The 17,926-nt window shown below is 33.7% G+C and overlaps 1 protein-coding gene across 1 annotated transcript in view; it reads left to right on the top strand.

The window, feature by feature from the left end:
* Window positions 1-17,926, top strand: part of GNAI1 (G protein subunit alpha i1) — an 80,502-nt gene that overhangs the window by 53,076 nt on the left and 9,500 nt on the right. Inside the window, exons 5-6 of the mRNA XM_077153417.1 lie at window positions 5,932-6,089; window positions 13,955-14,083. Of these exons, the coding sequence (XP_077009532.1) occupies window positions 5,932-6,089; window positions 13,955-14,083 (287 nt within the window). The remainder of the gene's footprint in view (window positions 1-5,931; window positions 6,090-13,954; window positions 14,084-17,926) is intronic.

Below are 17,926 nucleotides of genomic sequence, written 5' to 3'. Positions count from 1 at the left end.
TTACTCACTTCTGTTAAATTACTTGTCCCTTTTACATTGACACTCTTTGAATATTAGGGATATTAACCCTTCTTTATGTAGATATATTTGCCCAGTATGTTTCTTTTACTGTTTTTGGAAATAGCACTTTTCTTGTTGTAGAACTTTTTTTTTTTTAACATGGGCAGGCTCTGGGAATTGAACCTTGGTCTCTGGCATGGCAGGTGAGAATTCTGCACAGAGCCGCTGCTGCTCTGCCTCTTGTTATAGAACTTTTAATTTTATTGTAATCAGTTATGAGTTAAGTGTTTTGCATCTTGTTAGAAAGAAAGGCACTCTTCATAATTAAAAAAAAAAATCTTCCATATCTTCCCTAGGATTTATATAGTTTTGCTATTTTAGATTTATTTCTTTACCTATCTAGAAATTTGTCCTTGTTGCTAGACTGGATTTAAGAGTACTTTCATGCAATCTGATATTCCCTTGTCTTATCACCATTTATTAAATTATTGATCTATTCCTAATAACTTGAAAATGTCACCCTTAGCAATAGTTGGTTTCCCTTTTGCTAACATACTTAAGTATATTTATGTACTTCATTTTTTCCCATGATACATTATTTTCTTTCCAAGATCAGTCACTTATTAAATTATTTAATTTTTCTAAGGTAGTTCCATCATAATAAAAAGGCAATAATAATTTCTGCTTCATAGGGTCGTGAGGAATGATGAGATCTTGGATATATCAACCACTTACTGTGGTTGTAATAGGTGCACAATAAATGTCTGCTGCTGGTTTTGTTGCTATTGTTATGTATAATTATTATTACACTACTAGTAATCTTGTCAAAACCACATTATTTTAGTTTTATAGCCTTAATTTTATAGCATTGATTGATATTTAATAAGGTAAAATCATGCCATATTATTCCTCTTTTTCCAAAATATTGAGGCTATTATACATTTTTCTCCCCCATTAAAACAAAACAAGCAAATGAACAAAAATCTGGTTGGTATTTCAATTGGTATTACATTTGAATACATAAGTTAATTTGTTCCAAATTAAATAAAATGTAAAATCTTAAAAGATGGTGACTACTTTGCTGTGGTTTGCTTAATATTTAGCAGTTACCAGATTTGCAAAGCAGATTACATATAAGCTATTTAAAATGAGAGGAAACAAATTGTTTTCAAGGCTGATATAGAGCAATTTTGTGTTTGCCGTCCTTACAAAACTCAGAATGAAGCTAGTCTGTGCTTGATAACATATGTATAGCTTAGATGATTATATTTCTAATGTGAAGGGAGGGAAGCACTGCATGGGACCTGTTGGCATCTCTTAGACACTTCATCACTTTGAGTAGTCTGTCTACTCAAAGTATGGTCCGTGGACCAGTGCCTGTCCTTAAGCTGTTGCACATGTGCATGAGATGAGTACAGAAATTAAGTGTATAGTTTTATAGTGATTCACAATAATTTATATGCTAACTAGGATAGTTTTTAGAAAATGGGTTTATATTTTGTATGTCATTCATTTCATTTTAAAAGTAGTATTGGTTCCAAAATAGGTTGTAAACAAGGAAATAAAACAAGAACTGGTCCTTCATGAGAGATAGCTTGAGAGGTATTTACTTCGAGGTAAGATATTAGGATAGATGGAATAGAAAACTTTGCTTTGCATTGACTTAAGTAATTAATTCCCTTTCTCCCTGAAGCCTCATGTACTCCTATATAATGGCTGCTTTTATGTTTCCTAATTTTATCAATTTATTTTCATTAGTTAGTTGATATCTGTTTGCCAGATTTGCTAAAATGCTTTGGGAAAGATTGTATTGATGAGAGTTGAGAGTTTCACTTTCTTCCTGAGTCAGTGTAAGTAGTTTGTGTTTTCTAAGGATTTGTCCATTTCATCTAGATTATTTAATTTATTGGCGTACTATCTTCTTTTTTTTCTTTGTTAGTCCAGCTAAGGGTTTATCAATTTTAGTGAGTTTTTCAAAGAACCACCTTTCAGTTGTGTTCCCCTCTACTGTTTTGTAATTCTCTATTTCATTTTTCTCTGCTCTAATCTTTGTTATTATCTTTATTGTCTTCAATTTGAGTTTAGTTTGCTCTTTTTCTACTTCCTCTAGTTGTGAGATTAGGTCTCTTTATTTGGTACATTTTTCATTTTTCCTATGTCTCTTTTGTCACTAGTTTCTATTTTCCATACAAAGAACACACAAATTTAAATATTTCTCCTTTTGGTAAAATTGAAAATAAGAAATATATGCATGTATAAAATTCATAAATATGTATTATCATATTTGTTAATACATTTGTCCAGAATTTCTCTTCTTGAAATAACTTAAATCTTTTTGAAGCTCATGCTTGTTTGATGCCAACTGCTTTTTTGTCAAAAGTAATTCAGATGTTTCTTTTTAGTCTTTTCTCCTCATTTTAACCAACAGCATGGGAAAACAAATTATTTTCTATTTCCTTGCCTCAGCTATTGTTACTTTTTCATTTGTGCTTTTAGAGGAAAAAAGCATGTGCTTTAAAATTATTCATTTCTTAATCAAAACTCTTTGATATCTGGGATTAGCACCATAAGCCATGGACTGATACCCACACTAAAATTCTTAGCGTTTCTTTTAAGTTTATACTAACTTTTTAAAAAGCAGTATAGCTGTCTTCAATGCACAGGAGTGACTACGCAGTTTACAAAAATGTGGCATATTAAATACATGGGTAGTTTTAATTGTATGGGGTATTCAGTATTGTCAGTTAGTGGTAGTAATGAAACAGTTGATCTAAAACCACTGAGAAAAAAGTTTTCTGTGCATACAAGAATCATGACATATACATTATCCTGTGCCCCAAAATACTGAGGCATCACTATTTCTTTAAAAAACACACTCTTTTATCATATCATTAGCCTCTTTGGTGGAAGAGTTTTTGATGTTTTCTATTTGAATTCATAACCTCATTTATGTAGTCTTTCTGATATTACAATAAATGATTACCTAGCCTTTTCTTAAAGCTCTAAATTTCTCTCCCTCCCTTCCTATGAATGGTTTGGATTGTTAAAAAGTGTTTTTCTTATTTAGTTGGAATCTGATATCTTTTGTCTTGAAAATTCTTTTTCTATTCTGTACCCTAACAGAAAGTCTACTTTTTCTTAACTTTTATGAGTCCTTGTGTATCAGAAGATAGTGATCATGGGTCCTCTGATTCTTCTCTTCCCCACCTTGGGCAGCTCTCCTGAATTCCTATAAAAAGGGACAGCTGAAAATAAGATGTGTTGTCACCAAATAAATACATTATGTCAGGTGTTCCCTGACCATCACTGGGGAAAGCTACCCTCTTATTTATCTCTTTAAACAATAGTGTTTCATATCCCTTTTCTTTCTTCCCAAAACATGTGGGTGTAGGAACTGGAACTTACCTTCTCTAAATCATCTTGGGTTTGATTTAGTTTTTCATAGTTTGAAAATACATAAACTTGGCTACATCTAGTTTTTTTTCCTTGTTATTTTGCAGTAATTGCCTGGCAAATAGCATATCTTTCTCTTTATCACAAGAGAGGTCCTGTAAACTGATTTGTTAATCTGTAGCCCTTCCTCTGACTGAACTACAGTCTTCTCTCCCGTAATGCCTATCATTGTTCTATGAACCGTTTTCACATTTCATGGTACCTTTGCATTTATGTTTGTAAATATTCTTAAGTGACTTTACTTTATATGACTCTTGCAAAGACCTCCTTTCATGACAACCTTTTTGAGACTAGGGATCATTAGCTTCATTCTGTAATTTAAAAATTTATCCTGTTTTAGGCAAAGGCTACTTAATTCTTGATTTACTTATTTGTATAATTGGATGGCCAGTTAGCTGTAGAACTTAAAGTTGTTGAATCCTCTCTGCCTTAGATTCTTTTTCATATAAAGGAGGAGGTAGAAGAATTTCTAAAGTGCCTTCCTGTACAAATATATTCCCTGAAAGCTCATTTATAGTCATCTGAATGTCCTCCTCGTGACATGGAGGTGAATATTCCTATTGGTTTCTCAAGTAAAAAAGGCCAGTTTGTATTATGTGAAGAGGGGATATTTTTGAATGCTACCAAGAGAATACAATTTATATAAAGAGGGTCCAGAGTTTTTCATATCTTTTCCTCAGGTTTCTTCCTAGAATGTTTGAAGAGAATGATCTTTTGATCCATTCCAAGGGGCTTCAGTTTTTGTTAAGAAACTCAATTTAAAGTGAGTAAAGATATCATAATGAAAGTTCATTTAGAAATTTACTTCAATGGTGGTACTTTTCTAAAATTAATATAGTACATTATGAATAAAAATGACAGTTTAGAAATTTCTCAAGTATTGGTAACTATTTGGAAAACTGAATAATTATTTCCTGGAATTGGGTAAATTGTGCTAAGGATGAGTTGAAAACATGATATATGGGGGTTTATTAAGGATATTGTATGTGTGCTACTTGTTTCCATGCCTTTCTCTTGCAATTTACTAGAAAGGGAAATATATGCTTGAATAATATATTCCCATGCTGAGAGACTTAATTATTTCTCATGATGGGTTCCAGTTGAAAAGAAAATGTCTCATAAATTGGCAGCAAAATGAATTTATATTGTCAGCTAGTACACTCTGTTAGCTTCTGTTGCCAAATGCTTCTCTTCTGTATACCTTTTCATAACGTGTGCCATTGCTTTATAAGACTCTGCTACAGTATTTTGAAAAAGTGCCCCTTAAGAGAAATTAGGCACTCTACCTCCACCCCAGTTAACATAGAATTCCATATCTCACGCTAAAGAGTCTTTGTGAGGCTAGCAACTGCACATCTTCCCCTAGTTTTGGATTAACTGTTATGACCTGGAGACTAGAGTTGTGTTATCTGATATAGTAGTCACTACCCATATGTGCCTATTGAGTACTTATAAATGTCCCTAGTCTCAATTGAGATGTGTAAAATACAGACTAGATACTGAAGGCTTAATATGAATAAAAGCCTTCATATTTTATTTCATATAAAATAATTACTTTATATCTATTACATTTTGAAATATTTTTTACATATAGATTAAATAAAATATATTATTAAAATTAATTTCACCTCTTTTTTCTTTGCTTTTTTCAAGTGGCTATTAGAAAATTTAGAAATACATAGAAGGCTCTTATTAGTGGCTCATGTCATATTTCTATTGAACAGTACTGATGTAAAGCAATTGATTACCTGTGGATTAGAATAACTAGATATTTGTAGCCTCGATAATATTTATATGGATATTTATATAAATTTATATACAATATTCCTTAATAAAACATTTTTGCATATTGTCTTCAATATATATTTTAAATATTTTGTTTTCTATGCCTGGATTATCAAACACCTGCTCCCAACCCTTGGCCAAATGATTTTAATTTATACATAGTTTAAAGTCTCCTGAAAATCTCATACTGTTCTGTGAACCTGTTCTTGCTTACTCCACATTGATTTCTCCCCTCCCTGGACTTATTTAGCTTTTCGTAAAGTGTATCAGAAAGCTAACATGTAATTAGATTCTATCTTAAATAATCTCTGACAGTGTTACATGTTTCTTATAGTAGAAGCTTTTTATAGGGGGTGACATTGGAGTAAAATTGGTGGTTTTCCTGTTTTCTTAAAAATGATCATCTGCACAAACCCAGTCAGTGGATAGTTGGTTAATGCTTCCCTTCATAAACTGAAAGTGTACTCATTCTTCTGGAAATTCCTAGTGCCTTGTTAGATATTACTAATACCACAAAACATAGACTTATCTCTAAAAATCATACTCTTGTTTAAACAAGTTTTCAAGTAATGCTTTAGAGAAAGAAAAGTTATGCCATTTCAATAAAAATGTGAAGGCAGTTCATTATTATATTTGGATTTTTATCAGTGATATCCTTTTTGTACTTTTAAAAACTCTCCTTTCAATGTTCAGGATGATGCACGCCAACTCTTTGTGCTTGCTGGAGCTGCTGAAGAAGGTTTTATGACTGCAGAACTTGCTGGAGTTATAAAGCGGTTGTGGAAGGATAGTGGTGTACAAGCCTGTTTCAACAGATCCCGAGAGTACCAGCTTAATGATTCTGCAGCATAGTAAGTAATCACAAACTATCGTGAATAATTACTTGCAAGTCAAATATACCTCTGAGTCAGTTTTATTGCAGAATTAGCTGGCACATTCTTGTACAACTCAGGGTGGCATTATCTAAAAACCTTCTTTGTCATTTTTGCCTGTTTGTTCATGGCAATGCTGTTATTAACTTTGTGTTCCAAAATGTTTCAAGATACTGTGCTTATGTAATTCTAATTAAAATATGCATCATAGACTGTTTCCACTGTATTTCTAAGAATATAATTGGAACTTTCCAAAATTCACTGTGAATTGGGGTGTGTCTGTAGTTTGCATAGGGTGAGACAAAGGGGAGGATAGTTGTTTAGGACTACTTTTTATTATAACAATGGTACCTGAGAAAATTTAGTTGCCCAAGTCAGACATCTTGAGTAGGGACTTTTTGAAGGAGTACATGGTGTTCCCGAAATACTTTCTCACTTGGTAAAATAGTTGTATGTTTGAAAATTGTCCATTGAGTGTACCCTATTGCATTAAACACTGCTTACAAGTATCTAAGCACAGTTTTGGGAAGACAAACTTGACCTGATTTTCCCAGTGACAGCCCCAGAAAGTTTGTAAAGCAAGTTGTGATAAAACTCTAATTAGTGAGTTTCTGTTTGGTGATCTACATAGAATTTTAAAAATTGTATATTTGTTGTGTCCATAAATTTGTACACAAACTCAAAACTGTCAAATATGATCTGTGTAGTGGTAAATGCTCTGTAAATCATGTTGTGCACTCATTTTATTTCTATGATTGTTCTTTTATTTGACAGTTATTTGCTCTTAGAAATACAAGTGATGTTTAGGTGGAAGAGTTCAGGTACTGGAAAGTCTAGGTAAATACGTGCACTGTGCAAATGAAAACACAAGTGGGTCATGGCTTCTGAGAACTTAATTATCTTATAATTTCTTGCACATTGAAGTAGGCACTGTGTATTATGTGAATCACTTAGTGCAAGTGAATAGTACACATCATTCTATGACCCTCAGCCATCTTTTTATAACCCTATATTTCTTTTTTTTAGCTTCTTTTATTAATTAAAAAAATTAAACAAAACATTAAGATATCATTCCATTCTACATATACAATCAGTAATTCTTAATATCATCACATAGTTGCATATTCATCATTTCTTAGAACATTTGCATCAATTTAGAAAAAGAAATAAAAAGACAACAGAAAAAGAAATAAAACGATAACAGAGAAAAAAGAAGATTATACATACCATACCTCTTACCCCTCGCTTTCATTTACCACTGACATTTCAAACTAAATTTATTTTAACATTTGTTCCCCCTTTACTTATTTTTATTCCATATGTTCTACTCTTCTGTTGATATAGTAGCTAAAAGGAGCATCAGACACAAGGTTTTCACATTCACAGAGTCTCATTGTGAAAGCTATATCATTGTTCAGTCATCATCAAGAAACATGGCTACTGGAACACAGCTGTACATTTTCAGCCTCTCCACTACATCTTGAACAACAAGATGATATCTACTTAATGCATAAGAATAACCTCCAGGATAACCTCTCAACTCTGTTTGGAATCTCTCAGCCATTGACACTTAGTCTCATTTCACTCTTCCCCCTTTGGTTGAGAAGGTTTTCTCAATCCCTTGATGTTAATTCTCAGCTCATTCTAGGGTTATTCTCAGTCCCTTGATGCTGAGTCTCAGCTCATTCTAGGATTTCTGTCCCACGTTACCAGAAAGGTCCACACCCCTGGAAGTCATGTCTCACGCAGAGAGGGGGAGGGTGGTGAGACTGCTTGTCATGTTGGCTGGAGAGAGAGGCCACATCTGAGCAACAAAAGAGGCTCTCTTGGGGGTGACTCTTAGGCCTAAATTTTAAGTAGACTTGACCTACCCTTTGTGGGGTTAAGTTTCATATGAACAAACCCCAAGACTGGGGGCTCAGCCTATAGCTTTGGTTGTCCACACTGCTTGTGAGAATATCAAGAATTCAACTTGGGGAAATTGAATTTCTCCCCACTCTCCCCATTCTCTGAAGGGGGCTTGCAAATATTTTTCCACTCACTGATCAAATCACTCTGGGATTCATCGGGGCATCACTCTGGACAAACCAACAAAATCTCATATCCTACCTGAGATTCCAAGTACTTATGACATTTAATCAAACTATCTACATGAGTTATATTAGGAAATGCTCTAGTCAAAATATAAATTTTGTAACAAATAAACATTTTTTGCTTTAGTGTCACACATAAGGTGACATTTTAAAGTATTAATTATCATCTATTTTCAGCACCTTGCAATAATGACAATCCTTTGTTCTTCCTCATGCAGAAACCTTTTAAAAATTTGTACATTGTACATTTCACTATATTATACATCCTAGGCATTCCTAGATTATACCATCTCAGTCTTTACCATCTGTCTTTCTTTCTGATTTCATTTATGTCCCCAGCCCTCCTCCCTCTATCATTCTCACATGCAGCTTCATTCAGTGTTTTAACATAATTACATTACAGTTAGGTAGTATTGTGCTGTCCATTTCTGAGTCTTTATATTCAGTCCTGTTGCACAATCTGTATCCCTTCAGCTCCAATTACCCAATATCTCACCCTATTTCTGTCTCCTGATGGTCTCTGTTACCAAGGAAATATTCCAAGTTTATTCACTAATGTCATTCATATCAGTGAGACCATACAGTATTTGTCCTTTTGTTTCTGGCTAATCACACTCAGCATAATGTCCTTAAGGTCCGTTCATGTTGTTACATAATTCATAACTTTATTCTGTCTTACAGCCACATAATATTCCATCTTATGTAAATGTCACAGTTTGTTTAGTCAACTGTCTGTTGATGGACATTTTGGCTGTTTCCATCTTTTGGTAATTGTTAATAATGCTGCTATAAACATTGTTGTGTAAATGTCCATTTGTGTCCTTGGCCTTGTGTCCTTTGAGTAGAGACAGCATATAGATAGGGTCCTGTTTCTTAATCCATTCTGCCAGACTATGTCTTTTGATTGGAGAGTTTAATCCATTAACATTCAGTGTTATTACTGCATGGGTAGTACTTTCTTCTAGTATTTTGCCTTCTGGATTTTATATGTCATATCTAATTTTCCTTCTTTTTACCTTTACTCATAGTCTTCCTTTCTACACTCTTCTCCACACCTCTCTCTTCTGTCTTCATCTCTGTCTCTAGTGTTCCCTTTAGTATTTCTTGCAGAGCTGGTCTCCCGGTCACAAATTCTCTCAGTGATTTTTTTATCTAAAAATGTTTTAATTTCTCCCTCATCTTTGAAGGACAGTTTTGCTGGATATAGAATTCTTGGTTGGCAGTGTTTCTCTTTTAATAATTTAAATATATCATCCCACTGTCTTCTCGCCTCCATGGTTTCTGCTGAGAGATCTGCGCATAGTCTTATTGGGCTTCCCTTGTATGTGATGGATTGCTTTTCTCTTGCTGCTTTCAAGATCCTCTCTTTCTCTTTGACCTCTGACATTCTGATTATTAAATGTATTGGAATATGTCTATTTGGATCTATTCTCTTTGGGGTATGCTGCACTTCTTGGATCTGTAATGTTAAGTCTTTAATAAGAGTTGGGAAATTTTCAGTGATAATTTCCTCCATTAGTTTTTCTCCTCCTTTTCCCTTCTCTTCTTCTGGGACACCCACAACACATATATTCATGTGCTTCATATAGTCTTTCAATTCCCTGAGTCCCTGCTCATATTTTTCCATTTCTTTTCCTATAGTTTCTGTTTCTTGTCGGATTTCAGATGTTCCGTCCTCCAGTTTTGAAATCCTATGTTCTGTCTCTCGAAATCTACCATTGTAGGTTTCCATTGTTTTTTTTATCTCTTCTGCTGTGTCTTTCATTCCCATAAGTTCTGTGATTTGTTTTTTCAGACTTTTAGTTTCTTCTTTTTTTTCTTTCCTTGCCTTCTTTATATCCTCCCTCAATTCATTGATTTGGTTTTTGATGAGGTTTTCCGTGTCTGTTCGTACATTCTGAATTAATTGTTTTAGCTCCTGTATGTCATTTGAATTGTTGGTTTGTTCCTTTGACTGGGCCATATCTTCAATTTTCCTGGTGTGATTTGTTATTTTTTGCTGGCATCCAGGTATTTAATTACCTTAATTAGTTTATTCTGGAGATTGCTTTCACTTCTTTTTTTCTAGGGTTTTCTTGCTGGATGAATTTGTTGTCTATCTGTTCTTTGACATTCCGTTCAGCTTTATTTGGACCTTTAGCTTAAGTTTTGTTTATCAGAGGAGAATTTTTCAGTTCTTGTTTTCTTGTTTCTTGCCCTGCTTGTGTGGTGCCTTTCCCCCACACACACACTTAGGAGGGTCTACTTAGATATTATAGACCCCAGTCAGATTTTCCCAGACCAAACTGGCCTCCTATCCAGAGGAAAGAGTCACCTGCGTCAGTTTTCCCTGAGGGTGATACCCAGCAGAGTCGCTGGACTCTGTTTTTCTTATCCTGCCCTGTGTGTGGCGCTTGTCTGACTGCAGGTCCCACCAGCGTAAGATGATGTGGTACCTTTAACTTTGGCAGACTCTCCCTGCTGGGGGCGTGGTGGAGACAGAGGAGAGGTTGTAGGCTGGTTTTAATGGCTTCAAATTACCAAGCCCTGGTGTCTGAATTCCTTGATGGAGGGATTCCACCTTAGTTGGGCTTCACCCCTCCCCTTGGGAAGGCACAAGCTCCAGATAAGCCCCCAAAAGAGCTCACTTCTGCTTATGCCTGGGGCAGTTGCAGCCTGAAAAGTGGTATCCAGAGGCAGTCAAGCCTTTGTAGATACACAGTCACAAAAACCTCTGTTTCCTTCTTTTCTCCCCCCCCTTTTTCTGTCAGTCCTGCCCCCTTGGCGCATTGGCAAAAATGAGCAACCTCCACTTTGATCAGGTTCACCTAAGCTGGGGGCCTATTTTTAGTAGTCAGAATTTGTTAATTAGTTCCACAGTTGGCGTTTGATTGTGCCCAGTCCCTGCTGCTGGTGAAGTCCTTTCCTTTCCCCTCTGGGAAGCGGCCTGTGGGGGAGGGGCACTGGTTGCCACAGCTTTGGGAACTCATGGTTCGGTGGGGGTGCTTGCAGCCGGTCCAGCTGGTTCAGACTGGGGTACGCTGTGTGTCTGGTCACTGATGTGGCCCCAGGAGCTGTTCTGTACTGTTTATGGTTATTTAGTAGTTGTTCTGGAGGACGAACTGAAACGCGCACGTTGTTAAGCCGCCATCTTGACCTGGAGGTTGTAGGCTCAACCCTGTATTTCTTAATCTTTATTTTAAACGTTTTAAGCCTATATAAAGCACATCTATATCATTATTATAATATAGATAATATATTATTATATTATCTATAGCATTATAGATGTGGTTTATATCTATATCTGTAAGAAACTGTTATTGAAAATATAGCCTGTCTTTCCAGCTTGTGGCAAAACTATGAGGAAATCCTCCTTAACCCGCTGACTAAGTCCTTGTCTCTCTATATCATATATTCATAATACAATGTACCTTTTCATTTTAACATTCACAAGTTTCCATTTATTTTGATATTATTTGATTTATATTGTGTTTGAGACTATATGATTATTTCCTCTCTGCCAACTATACTATAAATTCAATAAGGTCTGTTTTTGTTTGACATGTATCGCCAGTGCCTGCACATAGTAGTAACTTAATGGGCTCTTGTTTAATAAATGAGTGATTTAATAAACCAGACTTCACAGAGGTTAGAAGAGAAATTTTAAAAATAACTTACAGCAAGAACACAATTCTCACACCATATTTGCTTTGGCACCACCAACATTTGCAGAAAAAAATGAATGTGAATTGTTTATTATAATGAAAAGATTGCTCAGAGCAGAAACAGCAAAGGGAGCTATTTCAATAATTATCTTGTGCTTTTCAGGGTCAATAGATTAAAATCCTCTTCCTCATTTGGGATTGGGGGATTTCCTGGATCCTCAGTCTATTGGCCAAGACCCTTTTTCAATAGTTCTTAGAGCTGCATTGAGAAAAATGCATTGCTCTGGCTTCCCATTATTTCTTTTCTAGTAGTTCTGTCATTAAGATGCAAATAATGGAGCCAGTTTTCAAAAACGACAGAAGTCATAGAAATATTTTTCTCCATGATGGTTTGAGGGCATCTGCATCTTGATTTCTGAGTTCTTAATCGGGGATTTTAGAAAATTGCCTAATAGAACTGTCTAACCAACAACTTACATTCTAAATTTGTGATCCCTTAAAACAGTTGAGATTTTCACAATACTTATTTTTCACTTTTGTCTTGTTGAAATATAAATGTACATTATTTTTAGGAACTGTTAGAAGAACTGTAGCAGATTTAAGAAGCAAGAGCTCATTTTAAATAAGAGTAATTCAGTACTTTAAAGGGAGAATTAATAAACTCTTGCCATGCCCTTTTGTTTGTTTATTAAATCATATTTTCTAGTGATAAAATATAAGGTTTTATTTGTGAGATTAAAAGTGCAGATAAAGTGCTAGGGTATAATTTCCAATATATACATTAAACAAGATTATTTTAAATGCAGTGCAGTAAGCATAATACAGATAACTTAAACTATCATCTCTGTATGTATTTATTCTATTATCAATACCACATGCATATACCTGTCTAAAACATTTGTTATTATTAATTCAGTGCTTGGATAGTTTTCCACCGCCAAATCAAATATTTATTGTGCTTTTGTTTGCAAGATCTTTTTCTAAATTATGATATGGCTAAGTAGCAGTTTCAGACGATAACACCAATTTAATGTTGCAATAGTTGGTGCTTTTCAGGGACTAGATTTATCTCCTAGATTATCTTTTAGTAATTTGCTGTAGTATTAGAAAATTCTGCAGTGATGCTCCTTACATACAGCTGACTTTAGGGTTAATTCCAGATCTTGTTTAAGAGTGTACATAACCTAGTAATCACCTTACTCTCTTAGAAACTAGACATGGTTATTCCTGCTTCCATACTGTTTTCCTGCTTTTCTTGATTGGACTGGACTGACATTCCCTTCTCTCTAGCCTGTAGTTCAGATTTCTACTTACACCTTTCACTATCCGTGAATCCTTTGTTGACCAACCAAGTTCATACCTGGACTCTGTATGGCATTATTGACTCTATCAAATAATTTGGTGCAAAATAATCTGCTTTCAGATTGTGTAGTATGACCCCACTATATTTTTATATTATAACATGTTTGGCATCATTGACAGGCAATATTGAATCAGTGACTAAAATCAGTGAGTAGAAGATGGGCACGGATTTAGAGAACAGTAAAGTGCAAAGTAAAGGAGTATGTGTAATGTCTCTTACATTTAACGTAAGACTGGTTGAAAAGGAGTAACACCTAATTTAGCCTTTTGCAGGAAGTTCCTCACTCTGTACTCAAAAATGAAGACTTTTTAATCCTCAACAAAAGAAGAGTTTCTGGGGCATAAATATAGAGTTACATTTAAAAAAGTGTAATAAGGACTTTTAAGAAATAATTTCAGAGTGTGAGGTTAGTTTGAGTGGTTTTAAATATATATTATTACTATTGCTCTTCTTCATTTTCCAATGAGAAGAATTACTAATCATTGTCCTTAAAAAACAGAGAAAATATTTAAAAAATACTAATACATTTTTGTGACCAGAGAAGTATAAACATTTTTTTATTTCAGTGGGAGTTGTGTAAGATATAGGCTTAAATTGGTTGCAGTGTATCATTATACAGAAATATTAAAACTTCCGGTAAGTCAGAATATTGTAAATATCACAGTATGTTTTACTCTTTGTTTTAGATTATCCTTATTGGCTTTACTAATTTTTAGCATTTTTGTTGTTGTTTAATTTTTTCAGCTATTTGAATGACTTGGACAGAATAGCACAACCAAATTATATCCCAACTCAACAAGATGTTCTCAGAACTAGAGTGAAAACTACAGGAATTGTTGAAACCCATTTTACTTTCAAAGATCTTCATTTTAAGTGAGTAGTTCTGAAGCATATAATTTATGAATTTAGATATAAAATACATTGCTTTGGAAACAGGTATAATAATGAAAGTTTAAAAATATCTATAGTTGGAAAAGTATTTTAAAAATTTCTCAGAAGATTAGATATAAGACTATTGGGGGCATTTATTTCTTAACAAAAAAAACTACTATTCTGATTAAGTGTATTGTGAGAAAGAGTTTGCATCCCTTTTTTGAGTAAAAAGAGACAGAATTTTATTGATGGAATTTGTACTTCTTTATGAGAATGTTAAAAACAGAGGGGTATCTTTTACAAATTTGTCATGAGAATTTTTACTTGTAGTGAACTGAGGTTTCCACTATTTCATGATGAGAAATGTTCATTTAATTTAATGTGTACTAAATATTAATTTGCTGGGTTCTGAGCAGGAATGATGAATTGTAGCCTTTAGAAATGGGGGAGATGTTAGAGTTCATTTTGTGTAGTCCCTCCTTTAATAATGATCCAGGCTCAGAGAAGTTCAGTTAAACAAATTTGTGGAACTGCATTTCTCTTTTTCTAAGAAATAAAAATTGCCAAGGTACGAGACTTACTGCTGGTCTTAAACACAAGCAAATTTTACTTGGCAGATTCTTGTTTTATAGCCTTCCTAGTCAATTATTTTAATCTGTTTTCTCCTTCCAGGTCTTCTGCTACCTGATTTTAGGCATCATGACTATCTTCTTCTAAATCCTTCTCTTATTAATTCCACTATTTATCCAAACAAAATTATGCATGCATTGTTATTCATCATTTCTGTTCACCTTATTCTAATGAAAACAATAGCAGTAAAAGCATGGAAAAAGAGGATGTTTATTTCATATAAGGATATATACATGAGAAAGGTAATTTAACATCACAGGGTCTTCTGCTGAAACAAAACTTCGATGTTGAGTGGGCCACAGTGGCTCAGCAGATAGAGTTCTTGCCTGCCATGCCTGAGACCTGGGTTCAATTCCCAGTGCCTGCCCATGCAAAAAAAAAAACTTCGATGTTTTCATAAAAATATCAGACCACTGTAGTGTTAAGAAAAAAATGACAAGTATTCTCTGTTTTCCCCCCTTAGTATTATTAGTTCATTGTGTTTAAGCTAAATAAAGTGGTTGGCAGAAATTCCTATTAAAAACTGCTAGTTTCCCTCAATTCAAAATCAAGTAAAATGTAGCATTTCCTAAGTTCCAGTTTGTATGCCCAGCAGCAGGGATAAAGAACAAAAAGAGCAGCTAATGAGGCACTTCTGAGAGGCCATGTTAATATATATAACTGTGACAAATCATTTTATTCAGAATGTAGTAAAATCCACATATTCCCTATACCAAGTAATTATTTGCTGATGAATGATCTTAGAAATAAAAATAATAAAAATGATAGAATTAAATAAGTTGTTGGTTTATAGTTGTCTTTATTATTTTTCTTAGTTTGTTTAATAGATAGATTTCTTTTTCTTTTTTTAACCCAATATTAAGGTTGAGATTGATTTTTAGGAAGCATGCATTTCAGTCAATGTCCATCTTATGCTTGTAGAAATTTATAGATAAGTTGACTCAAACTGAGAAGAGTACAGTTGTCACTGTGGAGAATTGGATTAGAAAATTTGTCATCTGATTTGTTCTTTATGAAGGCTTTCATAATTTTTATACTCTATGTTTTACTTTTTTTAACATAATGAATGAGATAAATCATATATACTCTGCTTGTCATGTATCTTTCAGACTATGTTTAGTTAAGGGTTTTGGTTTCTTTGTTTAATTTCAAATTTCACCAGACTAGTTATTCCTGTTAATCTTTTCCGTACCCTATCCTCCAGTACAAGTTAGAAGGAAAAACAATAACAACAACAAATTGTTAAATATTCAAAATTTATCAAAATGTAATTATCTGTGTTTGGTCTGCAAATGGAGTATCCCATATTGTTATTGAAATTATTTTTCTTTCCTCATTACTTAAGATTTTTATGATATTCAGTCTATGTTTATATGCACTATGGGTTGGACTGTGCTTCAGAGAACTCTAATACCTTGAAACTGTAATGATGATAAAGCAGAATTTCTGACAACATCTTAAAAAAAGGTTCCAAAATCAAATAATCATCAGATCACCTCATAAAAAGCTCAGTATTACAAATTGTAAGAAGCTCAGTTAAATATATGCCTCTGATTTATTCCATAAGTATTCTAGGTATTATACATTTGGTACTAATTTATCCACACTCAGTGGCGCATACAATTGAATTTTCCAGAGAGCTAAGATTTAATTTCAGCTGTTTTCATGGCAGCTTCTCACTCCTTCACTCCCCCATATCAAAATATTGCCTGTTTTCTTAAATACAGATCATAATGAATTATCTGGCCATGTAACTTTGTACTTCAATACATGGTATAGTTTTGCATCTGCTTTTAATTTGTTTGTGCTTTCACTCTTTATCAAGTTGTCAGTGGACATTTTTTTACTGCTAGCATTATCTTTTATTGAAATAATTTACTTTATTTTAGTCTGCTTGCTGCTCCTAGAATGTTAAATGACCACACACAAGACTAGGATTTTAAATAATGTGAGGTATCTGATCTGGAGACTGTTGTCTTATTTGTCTTAAAACTATGAGGTGATTTTATTTATATGGAGTTTCACTGTTAGAATGAGGCTTTAAAGTTTTTTAACTCCTTGTATCTTAGATTCTAATTTTTTGTTCTTTACTTTGTTTTAAAGACCATATTCTAAAACGAACTTAAATTGTTATGTTCAGACAATGGCTTAATTCTAACCAATGTTAGAGAAGAAAAATACATGGAGTTGAGACTAGGAAGTAGAGATTCTAGACTTTGGTTCCACTATTAAGTAAGTAGGCAAACTTAGGTTCTTAACACAGAGAGTATTTTAGTATTCCCCTTTGTTAGAAGTATAAAGATAAAATGAATTATTGACTATAAAGGAAACTTTGTAAAGGTGAAAATTCTTAAATGGTAGAAAATGGCCATGTAAGTGTTAGGTCCATTATTTGATAAAATTCACTTTTAACCATGGCTAGATTCATTTTAAACATTCATTTCCGTACTATACTTGTTACTTCCAGCCTGAGTTTCTCAAAGTTATAATTTCAATATAATGCAAGTTTGGGGATTCAGCAAAATTGTCTCTCTCTGAAGTGCTTCCTTATATTGCTCTATTTAGCCTCTTTGGCTGAGGCGGAATTTCACAGTATGTTTTTAGTTACTATTTTCATTTTCTGACTTAAAGATAAACACAGGTTTGTCAGAAACTTCAAATAAACCTTGCCTTATTTTGGATTTGAATTCTGTTAAATTACTATCATCACCAGTTTATGGTGCCAACTTTGTGCTTTTCAAAATGTTAAATCAGCCTTAGTTGAATGAGGGCAGAAATATAGGTAGGATAATTCTCTAGGGATCTCTAAGTGTCTTCATTATTTTGTAGTTCTTGGTGTGTTTCATATTACACTTTTTTATCTGTTGTTAACTGCTGACATTATCTGTTTCACTTATTTTTTGTATTATTGGAATTAAATTCAAAATGAGGCAATAGATCAGTGATAATCTAAGAATTCCTGTTATCACCTCTGTTAGTAGGTGGTTATGGACAGTCTGCTGGGTGAGTTATTTTGCTTTAAGACTCAACCATGATATTATTGCCAAATAGAGAATTAAAGCAGCCTTTCTTTCCGTGTATAACTATAAAATTATCATCATAAGATAAATTTCCATTCCTCTTCCATAGTAGATAAACATATAATGGGTTGGAGTGCAATGTCATATTTATGGATTTAATACCCATATATGGTCGGGTTGCTTTGTGTACCAG

The sequence above is a fragment of the Tamandua tetradactyla genome, chromosome 1 (assembly GCF_023851605.1).
Source record: "Tamandua tetradactyla isolate mTamTet1 chromosome 1, mTamTet1.pri, whole genome shotgun sequence".
In the NCBI taxonomy this organism is placed as follows: domain Eukaryota; kingdom Metazoa; phylum Chordata; class Mammalia; order Pilosa; family Myrmecophagidae; genus Tamandua; species Tamandua tetradactyla.
This window is presented reverse-complemented; position numbering and strand designations above follow the sequence as displayed.